The sequence below is a fragment of the Eulemur rufifrons genome, chromosome 28 (genome assembly GCF_041146395.1).
Source record: "Eulemur rufifrons isolate Redbay chromosome 28, OSU_ERuf_1, whole genome shotgun sequence".
NCBI classification, from domain to species: domain Eukaryota; kingdom Metazoa; phylum Chordata; class Mammalia; order Primates; family Lemuridae; genus Eulemur; species Eulemur rufifrons.
In genome coordinates, this window is record NC_091010.1 from 31,145,180 (window position 1) to 31,164,579 (window position 19,400).

Here is a 19,400-nt window from a genome sequence, read left to right on the forward strand (position 1 = left end):
TAAATATATATACATATATCATTAATATTTATATCATGAACTGGATGAGTAAATGAGTGGGTAATTTAATATTGGGTCATGGGTAAGATTTCTATTATCAAAAGATTTCAATTGTTTCTCTTGTTCTAGAAACAATTTTTAAAAACCACTGGCATAGACAGTTCAGATGGAGACATTCCTGGGAGTATAGTGGGTGGTGGCTAGGGTTTAAGATTTAGCCAAATCTCAGAATTAGAAATACGGTATCGATGCCATCTGAAAATTAGTCTGTCAGAATCTCAGAGAACAGCACGGTAAGTGCTCAGAGGGACAGATGGCACAATGGTTAGGCTCTGAAGTGGGAACCTGGGTGAAACAGCCCAGTATCGCGTTGGGATAGAGCGCCCCTGCTTGAGCCTTCATGAAAGAAGGAAATAATAAGAATAAAACCTGTTCTACAATGTTACTCTTTTTGTATGTACCTACAGGTGGCCAGAGAAACAATGATTGATTATGGGTCCTAGATTCACTGACTAAAATAAAGTGCTTCAGCATCTGGTTGAAAATGAGGAATGTCAATGCAAAACAAGAGGACAGAGAATGCATATTCAATTCTATCGCAGAAACATCTTTCAACTTGGTTGGAAATGGCCCCCTCCCCACCAACAAAGCTTTTCTTAGAAAACAAAGATAGGCACAGAGTTGATGTGTAAAGATTTTTTTCTTTTAAAAAAGACACATTTCATCTAGCAAGAGCAATACAAAGGGGTTATATAAATTTATTTTTCATGTAACAATTGATTAGGTTAGAAAAAATTCCCATTTTCAATGTTAATTCCATCTCTCATTTTGTTTTAAAAAAATCACTAGAAGGACAAAAACCCACACAAAAATACAATCTGTATCTGTTCTATATTTACAGATAACCAGTCACTATTAAGGCATAGATTGATTAAAAGCTAACATTTATTCAAATAATCAAAATATTTTGTGCATCATATAACACCGACAACGCCATATACTGTACTGTCATATTCCCTTCATTGCATCGAGAGAAGTGAGAAAAGTAATTTCCAGTGTTTTTATTTATTTTTATCCACCCTACTTAATAATCTAGTTTAAGTGGGACAGTTTTCCCTTTGGCATAATATCAAAGCACTGTTCATAAAACTCATGTCAACTCAATACCGTATATTCATTCTATCTTCCTCCTGTTACAAATACATGGTAGAGAGCTGGGAAAAGAGCTCTGAATATTTTTTTATTTGGCAAGGTCTTATTAAAGACATAATAAAATTTAGAGCATTGAGTTGCTCAAATGGAAACAACTCTAGAATTGTTAACCTGTGCTGAATGTTTAGCGTGATGCATCAGTATAATCAAATAAGGCAGATGATCATCACATGATTCACGAGATCATCTGTATACGAGCGCACAGGACGATTCCACTGTACTTGAAAAGGGAGTGATTTAATTCTACATCCTTAAGCAGGTAAGGCTTAGTTTAGTTTAGAAAGGGCAGCTCCTTAGTGACAGTCACAACTGATAATTTTGTGACAGGCCCATTATCTATGCCTTGCCTTCAAGGTAACCAATACTATTTTTTAAAGTGAAGATTTTTCTGAGTGCAAAATGTCTCTTTAATTCTTGATCTTACCTTAATGGTAAGACTTAGCTGTGGAAAAAACGTCAGGCAAGTATTTCTTATCCCACATTTATATGAAAGTACCCAACTGTGGTGTATGTTTGTCTAATGCTTTCTGCTGAGAGCGCATGACAGTGGTTTATGTCCATGCAGAGAATCTTGAATACTAAACATAAATAAGTAGTTACAGTACAGGTAATTGACAACATTTCCTATGGGAAAGTTTTCTAACAAATTAATAGACTTGGAAATAATATTGCTTTGAAGAAAGAAAGGCACTTTAGTGATTTTCTTCATGGATTAAAAATCCTTCATAAATCCACAATAAGATGCCTGAAAAGACCTAGGAAACAATGTTGCCCGATTTCTTGGACTTTCACAGTATAATATTATAACAATGGATCTAGCCACTTAAAAATAGTCTTTTTTCCCTTCAGAACTCAGCTATCTTTATAAACTGTCACCCTGGAGACTCAAATAAGCCTTTCTCTTCTCAACAAACACAAGTCTACTTCAAGTAGACAGATACGGTTCTAGGAAGGTCCTGTGACCACATAGAGCATAGCTAGTTGTACACGATAAAGATCGTAATCTATTTCTCCTCATCATGGCAACAGTGCTGTCTTGTCAGATGATTATTTGTCTTTTTAAATAAAGTGACAATCTAGGGCTCCAGTTATTGAATGTCGTCCATTCTCTACCATAAATCTCTAGTAAATATCAATTTCATCAATTATGTACTGTATGCTTATAATATCTAAAAATAAAAGTTTGATATAAATAAATGTCCTTTAGTGGCAATATACTAAAAACAGCCCTTTGCCTCCAGACAACCATTAAAATCATTTTAGCAATACAGGCAGCAGCTAAGTATGACGACTGCAAAGGGTTAATATTGCAAAGTCCATTTGGTCTTTCTTTGCACCTATTACCATGAACTAGGTTCATTGCTAAGTGTTTCTAGGATGCTGACATACATGAACAGAATTGGTCCAGAACCAAGTAGACTCACTTATGTTTCCCAAAGTCACAGAATATTCTGCACAGAAACTAACATCCAGTACCATTTCAAATAAAAATTTGATGTAGTCAGAAGAATGTGACTAAATCTGATCTGTACCAATATATCAGGTGACATGAAAATGAGAGAGAGAAAGAGAGAGAGATGGAAAGAGCAAGAATTTCCACAGGACAAGAAATTAGAACGTGTAAAGTGCTGAAAGACCTCAATAATTATTTTAAGCAGTACCAGAAAATTCCACTTGATTATTTTTAAAAAATTCCCAAATACCAAAACAAAACAAGCAAACAAAATAACTTCTAAGTTTTCTGGCATCCCAGATGTCAATTCATCCTTCATTTTAAGTAAAAAAAAAAAAAAAAAAAAAAAAATCAGTGCATATGTTATATAGGTAAATAAAAACAGGAAATAAGCCCTATCTTCATATTGCAATTCTGTCCAATTGATATTTTAGAAAAGAAATCCATATTTAGTGTTCTGTATGACATCACAAGAACATCATCTCTCTTTTCTTCCTTTTTGCCATAAAGTACAGGTGTGAATAAGATGCTTTGGTCCTGACACCAGACACCCAGAGTGCTGAGGATGCTGCGCGGTGAAGGCTGTTCACAGATGTCCTGTGTTCAGCTTTACAGTCACTTGGTGGGTGTGTGCCTAGAGGGCCCTGCTACCAGCGGCCACTGACACTAGCAATGTCTGAGTGATACTGACGGGGTAGCCTTCCACTCGCTCCACCTTCCAGGAAAGAGGTGCGTGCATTTGGCGATTCAAAAAGCTTTCTTCGGTTTTTATTTAGTTCTAGAGAGAGAGAGAGAGATAATTGTTAGGAGCTCAAAAGAGAAGTTCTATATATACTACAGGATATAGCTCAGAAAATGGTGGTGTGGTAGGATTTTGGGGGGAAAGTCAAGTCTGGTAGCAAAAGGAAAACATTTAGTTGATGGCCAAGATATTTCTGAAAAACTAGAAAGTATGATTTTACAGGTAGCATACTGCAGCCAAGAGAACCAAGGATAGCAAATAGTTTTTATTACAATTTGTAAACTCTGGACAGCAAATAATTTTTTATTACAGTTTGTAAAATGTCTGGGGCGGGTATATCATTCTCAGCAATCACTAACCAAATTAAACAGTTTGACCTACCCCAAACATCATTTCAGAGGCAAAACACAATCAAAGCTGGTGAAAGGCGTATGAGAGGATGTATTACCAATGGCACAGAAAATTATAGCTATTGAACTCATCCATGTCAAATACAGTAATTATTAAGTTATTAAAGTCAGATATGAAAAAACAACCCCACACTTAAACCTGAGGACAGTGAAGGAGCATCGTGAAATACGGTTGACCCTTGAACGACATAGGGATTAGGATGCCATTCGCCTCCCTGTGCAGGCAAAAATCCATGTATAACTTTTGACTCCCCCCAAACTTCACTACTTATAGCCTACCATTGACCGGAAGGCTTACAGATAACATCAACAGTTGATTAAACATATACATTACATACTGTATGCTTACTTTATTGTAAGTATTGAAATTGTAATATTGAAATATTAAAATCATAAGAGCAAATATATTTACTACTCATTAAGTGGAAATGGATCATCATAAAGGTCTTCATCTTTGTTGTCTTTATGTTGAGTAGGCGGAGGAAGAGGAAGAGGAAGGGTTAGACTTGCTGTCTCAGGGGTGGCAGGGGCAGAAGAGGTGGAGAGGGTAGAAGGGGAGGCAGGTACACTTAGTGTAACTTTACAAAAGTACATTATGATGTCTTTCTTGCCTTTCCATTAAAAAATTTTTTTTCTTTATCATACCAATCCTTATTCCACCATCTGCTTTAGTTTCAGTGCTCGTATCATAGAAGGGTCCATGTTGTAAAAGAAGTCATAAGCAGTCATGAATAACCAGTGGACCCTCTGTCAGACTGCCCAATGTCAATCTGTTTTCTGGCACTGCTTCTTCCATGTCTTCTTCCTCATCCTCTGGCACTGGTTCATCTCCATCACTTCATCTTCTGTTTCTTCCTCTGGTGTGGTGTCTATTAGCTCTTGAATTTCTCCAAAATCCTTATCTGGAAATCCTTCAACCCCTACTTTTTTTTTTTTTTTTTTTGCCGTATCCACAATCTCTTTCATCATTTCCTTGATTGTCTTTGTCATAAATCTTGTGAAGTCATGTACAACATCTGGACATAGTTTTTCTCCAGCAGAAATTTATTGTTTGGGGCTTGATGGCTTTCACAGATTTTTCTATAACAATGATGGCATCGTCACTGATGTAATCCTTCCAGACTTTCATGATGTTCTCTTCAATGGGATTCTGTTCTTTAACACTGCCAATGCTTTCCACAGAGTACCGTGTGTAATGATCCTTAAAGGTCCTTCTGACCCCCTGAGCTAGAGGCTGAATTAGAGACTTTGTATTTGGGGACAAGTAGACTACTTTGACACCTTTGGTGGCAAACTCATGGGGTTTTGGGTGGCCAGGGGCATTGTCCAATATCAAAACAACTTTAAAGGGCAGTCCCTTACTGGCAAGGTACTTTCTGACCTCAGAAACAAATCATTGATGGAACTAATTCAGAAAAAGTTTCTTGTCATCCAGGCTTTCTCGTCCACGTAAAAGACTGGCAGCTGGTGTTTATTTTTTCCTTTTAAGACTTGAGGGTGAGCAGCTTTATAGATAAGGGGAATCCTGATCATAAACCTGGTTGCATTTGCACAGAACAGTAGAGTTTGCCTATCCCTTCCTGCCTCAAATCCTGGTGCTCACCTCTCTTCCTAATAAATATCGCTTGTGGCACTTTTTTCCAGAGTAGGGTACTTTTGTCTGCATTAAAAACCTGTTGAGGCAGATATCCTTTTTCCTCCATGATTTTTTTAATAGCTCTGGGACCTTCTCTGTTGCCTCTTGGTTGGCAGAAGCTGCTTCTCCTATTATCTTTACATTTTTAAGTCCAAACCTCTTTCTAAAATTATCAAACCATCCTTTGCTGGCATTAAGTTCTCCAGCTTAGATCCTTTACCTTCCTTTTGCTTTAAGTTGTCATATAATGACTTCACTTTTTCTTGAATCATATTAGAGTCAATAGGTATGCCTTTCTTTAAAAAATCCTGTACTCAAATAAAAGCTGAATTTTCAATATGGGAAAAAAGGGGTATTTTGCAAAAAGTATAAGGGTTTTGCGCTTGCTGGAGCAGCTGCAGCCATGGCTTCACGAATTTCCTTTTTGTTGTTGTTGTTTACAATAGTTCTTATGCTGGATTCATGTGTCTTGAAATGGCAGGCAACCGCAGCTGCAGACCTCAATCTGTGGCACATATCAAGCAATTCAACTTTTTCTTATAATGTTATAATCTTGCTCTACTTTTTGGGAGCACTTATAACATCACTAGTGGTAGTTCAAATGGGTCCTATGGTATTATTCAAGGTTTATGATATTGCACTAAACATAATGAAAAATATGCAAGAGCGGTGAGAGATTACTTTTTATTGTGATATGAAATTTACTGGAGAGATGAACTGCTCACATGGAGATGATCAGCATCACACAGTGTTTCTAGCAGACACTCTCAACACTTGAGCTCACTGAAATAGCAACAGGAGGTAGCTACGAAATTATTATAACATAGTATGTACTACGGTTAATTTTATGCAGTTATGATTTAATGCTGCATCTTTTGTTTGTTTACATTTCTCTTGACTAAGAATGGTACCATACATGTTGTGTTTGTTAAGTTTTGATAAATGTTAACACTTTACAATAGATTGGCATATTTTATGAAAGGAAATGATAAAACATACTAGTATTTACATATATTTTATTCATTCCTGACATGCCTTAGTTTATTTTTTTCAAATTTCTGGGCAGTTCAAATCCATGTTGTTCAAGGGTCAACTGTATTAAGCCACAGCCCCCATGGTTCTGCCAACTCATGAAGCCTATTGCTTCTTGAGTCAGAAATAGTTATATAAAGAAGCATCATCAAAAAAAAAAAAAATCAACTCAGTGAAAAACCAGTAACACAGCTTAGAAAAGTAATACTTGAAAACAACTAATATTAAAATCCAAATTTTCAGGGAAAAACTGAGGTTCCCTATTTAAATTTTAAAGAAAGCAGAGTACTTAGGAAACACCTTAGTTTATCATTTGCCAGCTAAAAGTTATTAGCCTGAAACGTAAAATGTTAACTGAAGCAGACCATCTTGTACGTAAGGCATCCACCCCTACGTCTCCCACCCCAACCCCTTGAGTCACTGATGTAACTGTTCCTGATAAACTCATAGAAGTACACAGAATTGTCAGACAATGGAAATTAGGGTTTCTGATAGCCATCAAATGAAAATATGCTCACGTTTATTCAGCTTAAAATAGATTAGAAGGCTTATATAGTTGATTTGCCTAAAGTTGTTGTCTTTTTTTTTTTTTTTTGGAGGGGCTGGAGCAGGTGACTGAACACGTTATATTTGCATGGTACTTGTACTTTTTCAACCACACATATACAATCCCCTTTAGAATTCTCAAGTTACAACGTAAGCTATGGCCAGCTACCATAATGCTCAGGATGGGATCACAGCCTCCGGTTGGAGGGGGCCCACCTAGGGTTGAGGACAGCCTTATGGCCAGACATGCTCCTGTCCCCAAATTCTGGAAGATGAGCTCTTAACATTTCACCCCACTGCCTTCCAAAATGTAAATGCCTACCCTATAGGGTCAAAGCAACAATGGAGATCTCTCTTTTTTGTTCACATATAGGTCTTGGGAGAAAAGGAAAAAACCACAATTCATTAGGGCTTATTATACAACAAGCACTTTACATTTATCTTGTCCTATATTCAAGTCCTCCCTAAGGGGTAGACAGTATTACTATTCCTCATTATATAGATAAGAAAACAGATTTTAAAAACAGATGAAGTCGCTTGCCCACACAGTTATTACGTGACAGAGCTGAAACTGCCTAACCCACAGGTCAATGTCCTGCCACTGACCGCAATCCATGGGACAGACAAGACCGACCAAAGCACAGGAGTACAATCCGGTAGTTCTAGCTATGCCAGGTAACAGAGCTTTACTTCATATTTTAGCAAACCAAATTTATTTTTTAAATAAAAAAACATAGCTTAAAAACCCTGCAGCAGCAAGGAAGATATCTTTGCAGGAAAAAGACACACGCAAGCATGCATGCAGATGGCTATTGTTTCAAGACCCTGCAGAAACACAGTAGCAATGACATTCCTATTAAAAATGGAACACATGTATCTTGTTAAAAAACAAACACAGCACTTCAAAATTCATAAAGCAAGACAGAATTGAATATATTTAAAGGCAAACTTATAGGAATGTTAAGAATACATGAATCCCTTTAAGTATACAGCCTGGGAAAGTTTTATCACCTTCCAGCTAAGAGACTATCTCTGGCCTCCATTTTCTCATGGGAGAGTAATCTACAAATCAGGAGGACATTCCCAAGGAAAAGGAAAGAATGAGGCCAAACAACATTCTCCCCCAGCACCCATAACTTGTATAACTGAGCACATGGAAACAGCAGGGCCATGGAAGATTAAAAAAAAAAAAAAATTAATAAACATTGAAAACTTTATTCTGAAAAGTCACATCAGCTAGAGATTTCAAAAAGTAAAATGATCACCAAGGAATTCAGTCATTCCCTACAGAAGCAGTTTCTATGAGAGCACATACATACATTTCTACATGTGATGCACAGAGATAAATCTTCCAGAGAGGTTATCTAGGATCAAGTCCTACTGAAGAGACTAGGATTTTTGTTGTTGCTGTTTTTTGGGTTTTTTGTTTTTTTTTTTAATTAAAAAGCAAACTCCTGCCTATGATATTTTTCAGTAAGCCTAAGGAATAGTTTGGGAAAATACCAACCTTTTTCTTTGAAATTCCAACGTTCACACAATCCTGGCAGCTCTCAGGATCTTGTTGCGGATCTGAACAGAGTCACAAACTAAAAGAATAGGTCGGGAAATGTTAGATCTACCTGAGGCCGTGGCGGGAAGCCTGACAACAGGATGCTAAACTTCCTTTCACTGAGTCCCTGTACATTTAACCAATCATTAAAATACTCTGACAGAAATCTGTCAATTTTCAAAATATGGTTTTGGAAAAAAAAAATCAAACTTATTCTTTGATCCATCTCCATTAGAGATAAATCTCATTTACTCCTATAACATTAAAATAAATGTCTTTTGGCCCAAGATTAAAAGCAAAAACAAAACCTCACAGTGAAAGCACAACTCCGATTATAAGTTAAATATCTACAAAATTTTAAAAAGGAATTTTGAGCAAACTCTGTATCTAACCAAGCTGCGTAACCACAAGATAAACATGAGTCAAGGCTGCCCAGCAATTCTGCTATCTATCAGAAAATGTAATGTTCTGGGACTATAAATGGATGATATCTTTGTTATAAGATGAGTTGGGAAAAGAAGCTTTTTGATGAGGATTTCTTAATGAAAACTTATTACTTACAGAGAAAACAATTTACCAGGTTCAAACAAATGCACTCAACAAGGTAAGGTAAAATTATCCTTAAAATAATCAAATACTCCACACTGCGCAGAGCATTCATAAGGCATCTTATTCAAAGTCTCTAACTCCCTTTAAAAGCAAGAGGACCCGTAAACCCACTGAGAGAAGTCTACAGAAGTACTATATAAGCTCAATAGAACCACATTGAAGATGATGGTTAGAAAAACATTTTTTTAAAGAAAGAGGATTCAAAACACTTTCTGATTACTACCCTACTCCCCAAAATTCAGAGTAAAGGACACTGATGTATTCCAGAGTAAGGAACTGATGAGCCATCTGCAACTTGTGAAAGTAATTAGAGAGATCTGCTTGTTGCTAAAAGCTTTACAGAGTTTGGTCTTGGGTTGGTACACAAAGAAAGAACTTAGTTTTCATTATACTACCATTGCCATTCCATGAATCTCTAGCAAAAGATTATGAAGTTCCAGATTGTACTGCCCTTCTCTGGCATAAAAATGCTGGCCCACAGGCATATTTCAACAGTACAGGTGTGGTGAATGGGCAAGTTAATCAAATTTCAAGCAGTATATCAATAAAAGAATGTGAAAATACATAAAGTTAACTTGAATCTAGGAATAGCCCCGAGGCTGAGCTTTGGAGTAAACAAATGAGTTGGAAAAACTACCCTACAGCACAAATGGTAAAAAGAAAAGAACAAGGGAATATCCTGCTAGTATATACTGTTAAAACTGTAATTTGTCTATTTTCACTAAGCCTGATAATACATCACATGAAAGAATAGATCTCAGATGCAGAAGGTGACCTTACATGATCATCTTTCCAATCTACCTTCATGATTAATAAACCCAAACCAAAAGAGGTTTGGAAACTCACCCAAGGACTCATGATTTAGCAGACGTAAAGCTCAGGTCTCTTATTTGAATCCAGTGTTCTCGCCACTATACAAAGATGATCTTATGAGCAAACAGGAATTATGCATCTTCTCTGTGGAGCTCCATTACTGTAGCCTCCGGGAGACACAGAGTGGAGGAAGACTCCTAAAACTGATGTGTGTAGAACTCTATTCATCCATGAAAGAACCTATGAGGCTGCCACCAGGAAGCTAAGTGGCTGGATTTCTACTCCTATTTCAAAGCTGCTTTAAAAAAGATAAAGATTTCCTATGGGGAGGTGGATGGAGTATGCAATATTGCTGCTAAAATAAAATGGAAAACAACTGAGGTTTTTCCTTTTTTTCTGCTGATATGATGAGTGGCTGCTGTCTGGACTGGACCTTCACCAGTTGGATGCAACTGCTGGCCTCACTGAGGCATTGCCTGCAAATTCAGTGTTCTGAAAAAGCAAAATCACTTTCTCAAAGCACATGACACTTGGCTTCTGCCCTTGGTGTCTGTCTTTTTGAGAGACACACACACATAAATTTGACATTCAAGAAATTTACTGTAACATCTTCAAAAATGAATCCCATTCCCCCTCAAATTTCTTCCACGTAGTTCTCGAAACACTTTTTTTGAAGAGCATTACTATGTATTCGCCAACTCCTGACTCATCATCTGGCTCAATTCCTTTCAAATGAATGGCACCCGATAAATATGTATAGAGTGTTTTCTAAAACAGAGAATATGCAATAGATGCACAAAGAAAGCAGTCTAAGGAGGCAGACAACATTATTTTCCTTGATTCTGTGACCACCTTTAGGATATTACTAATATATCCTTCCATGACACACACATCTTATTAAAATGTTAAAAAAAAAAAAAAAAGAATTAAGACAAGTAATACTGCCAGATTCCAAGCAATACCAATGAGCATTCTTTTTTCCTCAGTGCAATAGTCTCTGTTGGTGTGCAAGGGGACACACATATTTCAAACATGACTTCCAATAAGATTTATTATTCACTGACCTGATGATTATTGCTTAACACAATGGCAAAGAAGAGAATTAAAGAGAATTAAACTCCCCACTCCCCCATGTTCTGCATATGGCAATTTTGGTTAGATTCTTCTGAAGGGATCTACATGTTTTTTCAGGAACAACACTGTCAAGGCAGGTTTTCAGGCAATGCCTTGAGGAAGGAGTAGAATATTCTCAGCATGTGTTACACTGTTGGCAGGAAAATCCTCTGAAACCACAACCACCAAGGTGTCAGGGTAGTAAGCCAGCAGCTGATGGGCAGAGCCAGTCCTACTGGCTGAGACCACTGGCAGAAGTTACTCAGATTTTAAAATATGAGTTGAATATTCATATTCACCTGAAATTGCAAGCAGCATTTTCCTCCTCGCACCAAAAGTTGTAATTCCCAGTTCCTTCAGATCCTGATCGGTGAGAGTAAGGAATGTTTGAAGATCGATCTGTGGGTGAAAAAAAAAAAAATCCGTAACCAATATATTAAGTACTCATTTTCTTCCTCATCACAGGATCAACTTGTTATTCTGCCTATTTTATTTATTAATTATGCACTACCTACTTCCAAAAAAGAATGATGGTGGCACAAGCCTAAGGGACAAGAATTGAGAAATAAGGTGGTAAAACAGAAGTGATGATTCTAACAAAGACTTAGCTCTGAGCATCCTGGCAGCTATGGCAAAAAGAGAAACAGAAAGATTGCACCATTTTTGTGAACTGATAAAAGGAAGAATACATATCTGTCCAGGAAAGAGAAAAATATTTCTTAGCTTTGGATTCTGCATTGGTTAAGTGCATCTTTATCTTTATAAGAGGAAACTAGACATTAATAATATAACAGACGGTATCTTTCTTTGTGTTCTGCATAAAAGTGACAGAAGTATTCCCAGACTCCATCAGATCTATGGTTCACTTGGTTCAACCCAGCAGACTACCTCTGACGGAGGCACAAAAGAAGCATTTGTAGGAACAGTAAAATTGTACTCTCTGGCATTGGCAACAAAGCACAAAGGGAAATTGTCTAATAATTTCACTCTTTTTTTAAAGACAGCGTGGAGGAATAGAAAGGCAACAGTCTCTGAAGCCAAAGAGACTTGAGTTCAGATCTTAACTCTGCCATTATTAGCTGTGGGCACGGAGGGTTGACAATACTATACCTTGCGGGGGTCTGTTGTGAGCATTCAATGTGACTACAAGGCAATGGGCTCACCAAAGGGGTGAAATAATTGGCAGTTATGGTTAGTAATAATGCATATTGATAAATCATCTGTGAAGGATGCTAAACCAATCTTCAACATGCTTACAATAAAATCTCATGAAGTTACTTAGTGGGAGGAGATTCTTGTTAACTCATATCTGAATATTAGAAAATATCCTACATGAAGGAAGCAGATTACCACAATTCAACACACCATAAAAAAGTAAAATATACTTTCCATTAAATGATATTGAACAATGTTCTGTTTTGATTGAAGGTACATCCAGATCTTATGAAACCTTAATTTAAGGCCATCATTTATCACAGTTTTCTAAAGACAGTTTTTTAGAAATTCTACTTAACAGAGACTCTCTAGTTCAAGTGTCCCCAAACTTTCTCTTAAAGGGCCAGATAGTAAATATTTTAGGTCTCGTGGGCCATATTGTCAGTGTTACAACTACTCAATTCTGCTGCTGTGGCTCAAAAGGAGCCATAGACAATATGTGAACAAATTAGTGTAGCTGTGTTCCAATAAAACTTTGTTTACAAAATCAGGCAGAGGGCCTGCAGATCACAGTTTGATGACCCCTGCCACTGGTTAATAAAATATTAGATAAAGCCACTCTGGCTTTATACTTTCATTTTTCTTCCTTCTCGGAATAACTGGATAAAAAGTACCTATAATAAATTTATTTCTATGCTTCTTCAACTAGGAAATAAACAAAGATGAAAGCAAACCCAGAATATCATTGAGTAACATTCAATCTCTTACCCTAAGACCTTCTGTGTCTGGACAAGTGAAAATACTTATGCCTTTTAGCTTCCCAATTAGCTATCCTCATCTAACTAATAAGAAAATATAGATACAATTCTTTAATGCACTAATTATGAAAGAGTTATTCAACTTACAAAATCCTTGGTTAAATGAACACTAACTTAGATTTAGGGGAAATAGAACAAAATCAATACCCTAAAATCTAACACCCATGGAAATTTCTTTTTCAGTCTAAAAAACAAAAATGTTCAACAGCTAATTTATTTATTGAGCCATGGGCAATACATTGAATTTATGATAAAAAAGTGCCTAATAAAAACCTTAGATTTCTTATTGACTGATATATGCCTAGGAATTACTGACTAAATTAGATGTTCTCTAACACTGCAGTCTCCAACCCCTGGACCATGGACCGCTACCAGTCCGCGGCCTGTTAGGAACGGGGCCACACAGCAGGAAGTGAGCAGGAGTGGGTGGCGGGGCAGAGGGAGCTAGAGGAGCTTCATCTGTATTTACAACCACTCTCCATCAATTGCATCACCACCTGATATCCACTTCCTATCAGATCAGTGGTGGCATTAGATTTTCATAGGGGCATGAACCCTACTGTAAACTGTGTATCCGAGGGATCTGGGTTGTGCTCCTTATGAGAATCTAACGCCTGATGATCTGAGGTGGAGCTGAGGTGGTGATGCTAGTGCTGAGGAGCAGCTGCAAATGTAATAAATGTGATGCGCTTGAATTATCCCAAAACCATCGCCCCCTCCTGCCCCAGTCCATGGAAAAAATTGTCTTCCATGAACTGGTCCCTGGTGCCAAAAAGGTTGGGGACCACTGCTCTAACATGAAATTAAGACACCTAGCATCAAACTTAGACCATGTCTTGATTTGAAAAAGAGATAAATTTATAGAACTATTTTAATTTTCTGTTGCATTGGGTTAGCTGTGCCCTGGTAACATGACAGCATTCTCAGAAAGAGTCATGCTCGGGGGCTCTTTTCTTTATGCCAGTGCATAGCAGGCTATGGCTAATTAGTCTGACCAAAATCCACGGTAGTGATGGTTCAGAAGACATCTTAGTTCTGTCTCAATTCGGATAAAACCCAAGCAGTAAGTTTAAGAATAAATCAACATGTTAAAAAATATATTCTGTAATAAATTACAGATTCCAGTAACACAACTAGGATTAGGCCAAAAACAGCCACAGATATTTATTTAGGATGCTATTATTTACTCTTAAGTACCACAAATAAAGACAATAGATTCAAAAATGAAATCATGTTAAAAACAGACTTGTTGATGACCTCAGGGGAGCTGTGAATCCAAAAGTTCCTGTGAATCCATACACCAATTGGGTCTTTTAGCTAAAACTGTTGAAGGATGGCTACAGCGTGTTTTTGCAAGCACCATTTTCTCTGATTCTGCTATCCTGGGTTTTCTAGCTGCACTAAATAAATAAGAAATGAGATGACATTTTTCTCAGCAGCAAGAACAAGCTATGAGACTTGAATAAATGCTCAGTGAAAGCACAGTCATAGGTCAATGAGTGATTTCATGCTCGAAGTCATCATACACACAACCAAAACAAAGAAACCCAGGAAAATAAATAAAGACTGACCTCTTGTTGCTGGAAGACATCTGTGTATTTGCCCAGGCCCAGTTTGCTGAAGAGCTCAGGGAGGTCAGAGCCTTTGAAAGAGCTGTTTAGGTTACAGCCATTGCTTCCTGTCAGTGAGGAAATGCAGTCCATGTAATTGCTACTGCTGAGATAGTGTTCCACTGAAAGGCAAAGGAGAGACAGGCTTGAAGTGTTAATGCCCAGAGACAACATGGTTTAATTGAAAGTTTTAATCACCCAAATATTTCAGATTTCATTGTTCAGCTGAACAGAGCAGTAGCTGCAGAAATACAGCAATCCTTTGCTGAAATATTGGCTTTTCATTAAGGAAATGCTGGTTATTGCTTTCAGGGAGGCTCTTGCCATTTAAAAGGTTACACTGGGAGGCAGAGATACAGCAACAGTGCCTTTGTAGTTAATAATCATTCATCATATTCTCCCTGAGCATTCAGAAGCATTTGCTGTTTATAATTGATTTGATGTGAATTAAATGAGGAACAGAAAGAAGGATCCCTGGGATAAAATAAAGGTGTGGAAAGTTATTACAAGTGCAGGCTCCTTTTGGATGGCAGGATGGCTCTCTGTATCCACAATGGTGTTTTCTCATGGTCAAAGGAATTGTGCAATATTGCAACATATAAATCTTGTTACCTAAGAAAATATAATTGGGCAGCAAATTCACAAAATACAACCTTCTGCTGTGTGATTACTGGATTAAGGAGGAAATTAAGATAGAAATCAAAAGATTCTTTGAACTAAATGATAAAGGAGACACCAGTTATCAAAATCTGTGGGAAACACCTAAAGCAGTCCTGAGAGGAAAATTTGTATCTATAAATGCCTACATCCAAAGGACTGAAAGATCACAAATCAACAATCTAATGAATTGGCTCAGAGAACTGGAAAAGGATGAGCAAACCAACCCCAAACTCAGCAGAAGAAAAGAAATAGCAAAGACCAGAGAAAAACTAAATGAAATTGATAACAGAGAAACTATACGGAAGATAAACAAAAAGTTGGTTCTCTGAAAAAATAAAATTGACACACCTCCTGCTAGATTAATGAGAAGCAGAAAAGAAAGGACTCTAATAAGCTCCATCAGGAAGGAAAAGGAGAAATTACAACTGATACCATGGAAATAAAAAATATTATCTATGAATATTATAAAAACCTTTATGCACTTGAAAACATTGAGGAAATGGACAAATTCTTAGAAACACACAGCCTCTGTAGGCTCAATCAGGAAGAAACAGAACTCCTGAACAGACCAATGTCAAGTACCAAAATTGAAGTAGCAGTAAAAAATCTTCCTAAAAAAAAAAATCCTGGACCAGACAGATGGTTTCACATCTGAATTTTACCAGACCTACAAAGAACTGGTGCCTATCCTGCAGAAATTATTCCACAACGTCGAGAAGGAAGGAATCTTCCCCAACACATTTTATGAAGCCAACATCACCCTGACACCAAAACTAGGAAAGGATGCAACAAAAAAAGAAAACTACAGACCAATATCCCTTATGAATATAGATGCAAAAATTCTCAACAAAATCCTAGCAAACTGAATTCAGGCGCTTACCAAAAAAATAATCCATTTGTGTGGATGAAACCAAGTGGGTTTCATCCCAGAGATTCAGGAAAGGTTCAACATATGCAAATCTATAAATGTGATTCACCACATAAATAGAAGCAAAAACAAAGACCACATGATCCTCTCAGTAGATGCAGAAAAAGCATTTGACAAAATTCAGCACCCTTTTATGGTAAGAACCCTTAACAAGACAGGCATAGATGGGACTTACCTAAAAGTGATACAAACCATATATGACAAACTCACAGCCAACATCATACTGAATGGGGAAAAATTGAAAGCATTCCCGCTTAGAACTGGAACCAGACAAGGTTGCCCTCTCTCACCGCTCCTATTCAACATAGTGCTGGAAGTCCTAGCCAGAGCAATCAGACAAAAGAAAGAAATCAAGGGCATCCAAATGGGGGCCTTGACCCCCATTACTATTACTCTTTGCTCACGATATGATCTTATATCTAGAAAACCCCAAAGATTCTGCCATGAGACTACTAGAATTGATAAACAAATTCAGCAAAGTCTCAGGTTACAAAATCAATGTACAGAAATCAGCAGCATTCCTATATGCCAACAACAGTCAAACCGACAACCAAATCACAGACTCAGCCTTCACAATAGCAACAAAGAAAATAAAATACCTAGGAATATACTTAACTAAGGAGGTAAAAGATCTCTACAGGGAGAACTATGAAACACTGAGGAAGGAAATAGCAGAGGAGATAAATAGGTGGAAAACCGTATCATGTTCCTGAGTCGGCAGAATCAACATTGTTAAAATGTCTGTACTACCCAAAGTATCTACAGAGTCAAGGTAATCACTATTAAAATACCAACATCATTTTTTGCAGATCTAGAAAAAATAATTCTATGCTTTGTATGGAACCAGAGAAGACTTCGTATAGCAAAAGCAACCTTAAGCAAAAAGAACAAATTGGGAGGCATCAGTTTACCAGACTTCAAGCTATACTACAAAGCTATAGTAATTAAAACAGCACGGTACTGGCACAAGAACAGAGATACAGACCAATGAAACAGAACTGAGAATTCAGATATAAAACCATCCTTATATAGCCACCCAATCTTTGATAAAGCAGACAAAACAGCACACTGGGGAAAAGAATCCTTATTCAATAAATGGTGCTGGGAAAATTGGACAGCGACATGTAGAAGACTGAAACAGGATCCACACCTTTTACCTCTCACAAAAATCAACTCATGGTGTAAAACAGACTTAAGCCTAAGGTGTGAAACTCTAAGAATTCTAGAAGAAAATATTGGAAAAACTCTTATGGACATTGACCTAGGCCAAGAATTATGAAGAAGACCCCACAGGCAATCACAGCAACAACAAAAATAGATAAATGGGACCTGGTCAAATTAAAAAGCTTCTGCACACCCAAGGAAACTATCACAAGAGCAAACAGACAACCTACAGAATGGGAGAAAATATTTGCATGCTACACATCCGACAAAGGGCTGATAACTAAAATTTACATATAACTCAGGAAAATCAGCAAGAAAAACATCAGACAACCCCATTAAAAAGTGGCCAAAGGACATGAACAGAAACTTTTCAAAAGAAGACAGACTAATGGCCAAAAAACATATGAAAAAATGCTCAACATCTCTAATCATCAGGGAAATACAAATCAAAACCACAATGAAATATCACTTAACTCCAGTGAGAACAGCTTTTATCAAAAAGTCCCAAAACAAAAAATGTTGGTGTGGATGCAGAGAGATAGGAACACTCATACACTGCTGGTGGAACTGCAAACTGGTACAACCTCTGTGGAAAGTAATATGGAGATACCTCAAAGAGCTACAAGTAGAACTACCATTTGACCCAGCAATCCTGTTTCTGGGCATCTATCCAAAGAAAAAAAGACATTCTATAACAAAGACATCTGCACTGGAATTTTTATAGCAGCATGATTCACAATTGCAAAGATGTGGAAACAACCCAACTGCCAATCAATACATGAGTGGACTAGTGAAATGTGGTGCATGTATACCATAGAGTTCTACTCAGCCACAAAAAACAATGGTGATCTGGCACTTCTTGTATTATCCTCAATAGAGCTGGAGGAACCCATTTTAATAAGTGAAGTACCACAAGAGTGGAAAACCAAGGACCACATGTACTCAACACCCAATTGGTATTAACTGATCAAGACTTATGTGCACATACAATAGTAACATTCATGGGGTGTCAGGCAGGTGGGAGTGGGAAGGAGGACATGGGTATATTCACACATAATGGGTGAGTTGCACACCATCTGGGAGATGGACACGCTTGAAGATCTGACTCTGGTAGGGCAAAGGCAATGTATATAACTTAAACCTTTGTCATTTGAAATTAAAGAAAAGGAAAGAAAAGAAAAAGAAACAACAGACAGGGAGTGGAAAGAGTTGCTTGGACTCAGCCATAGGAGCTTGTTGAGGAATGAGCTGGAAGAAAGACTAATTGAGTTCTCTTCAAAAAAAAAAAAAAAAAAAAAACACACAAGTAAATAAGAAGTGCTAAGAATGGTGCTGGAATTCCTGGATTTAATTGAAGGCAAATTCATCTGTTTCTTGGAAAAAATTCTGAGACAATCATACAGAGCTTTTCCTTGGCTCTGTAAATGATTTAGTAGACAAAGGTTTCAACATACTATCTGTGGTTTTCCGACCCTATAGACTGTTAAACCATGCCAAGTACCTCACCAAATATGCATACACATACACACACACACACACACACACACTCTGCTTTGGAGCTGCTAGCAGAGTTGTGCTGCCATTCTACCTCCCTGATCAACAATTGGCTCTTGCCTGTGTGGGAAATCTGTCCTTTACACTAAGGATGTGGCTTTAATAGCGATTCCCAGAAAGGTGAAGGAGGAGGAGGACAGTCACCTAAGCCAATCAGATCTATTTAATCTACTCTGGGGATCCAAACATCTGCCAAATATAAGAGTCTTGTTCTGTACTGTTTTTGGTGCCATCAATCACTTTCTCCAGTTGTTTTCATCTCCCAACTGGGATGTCCTTTATGTATCTCAAGTGGAAGGAATTTCCTGATAAAGTTTCTTTTTCTCTTAAAAACAGATGTTGTATCTTTTGTTGGGAGAATATGTAGAAAAAAGGACTCAGGACCAAGGCCTGAGA

The 19,400-nt window shown here is 37.4% G+C and overlaps 1 protein-coding gene across 1 annotated transcript in view; it reads right to left on the bottom strand.

The window, feature by feature from the left end:
• Nucleotides 1-726: 726 nt before the first annotated feature.
• Nucleotides 727-19,400, bottom strand: part of BICC1 (BicC family RNA binding protein 1) — a 270,781-nt gene continuing 252,107 nt past the window's right edge. The window contains exons 19-21 of the mRNA XM_069460653.1: nucleotides 14,660-14,820; nucleotides 11,415-11,514; nucleotides 727-3,443 (exon numbers count right to left, since the gene is read on the bottom strand). Coding sequence (XP_069316754.1) covers nucleotides 3,313-3,443; nucleotides 11,415-11,514; nucleotides 14,660-14,820 — 392 coding nt within the window. The 3' untranslated portion in view covers nucleotides 727-3,312. The remainder of the gene's footprint in view (nucleotides 3,444-11,414; nucleotides 11,515-14,659; nucleotides 14,821-19,400) is intronic.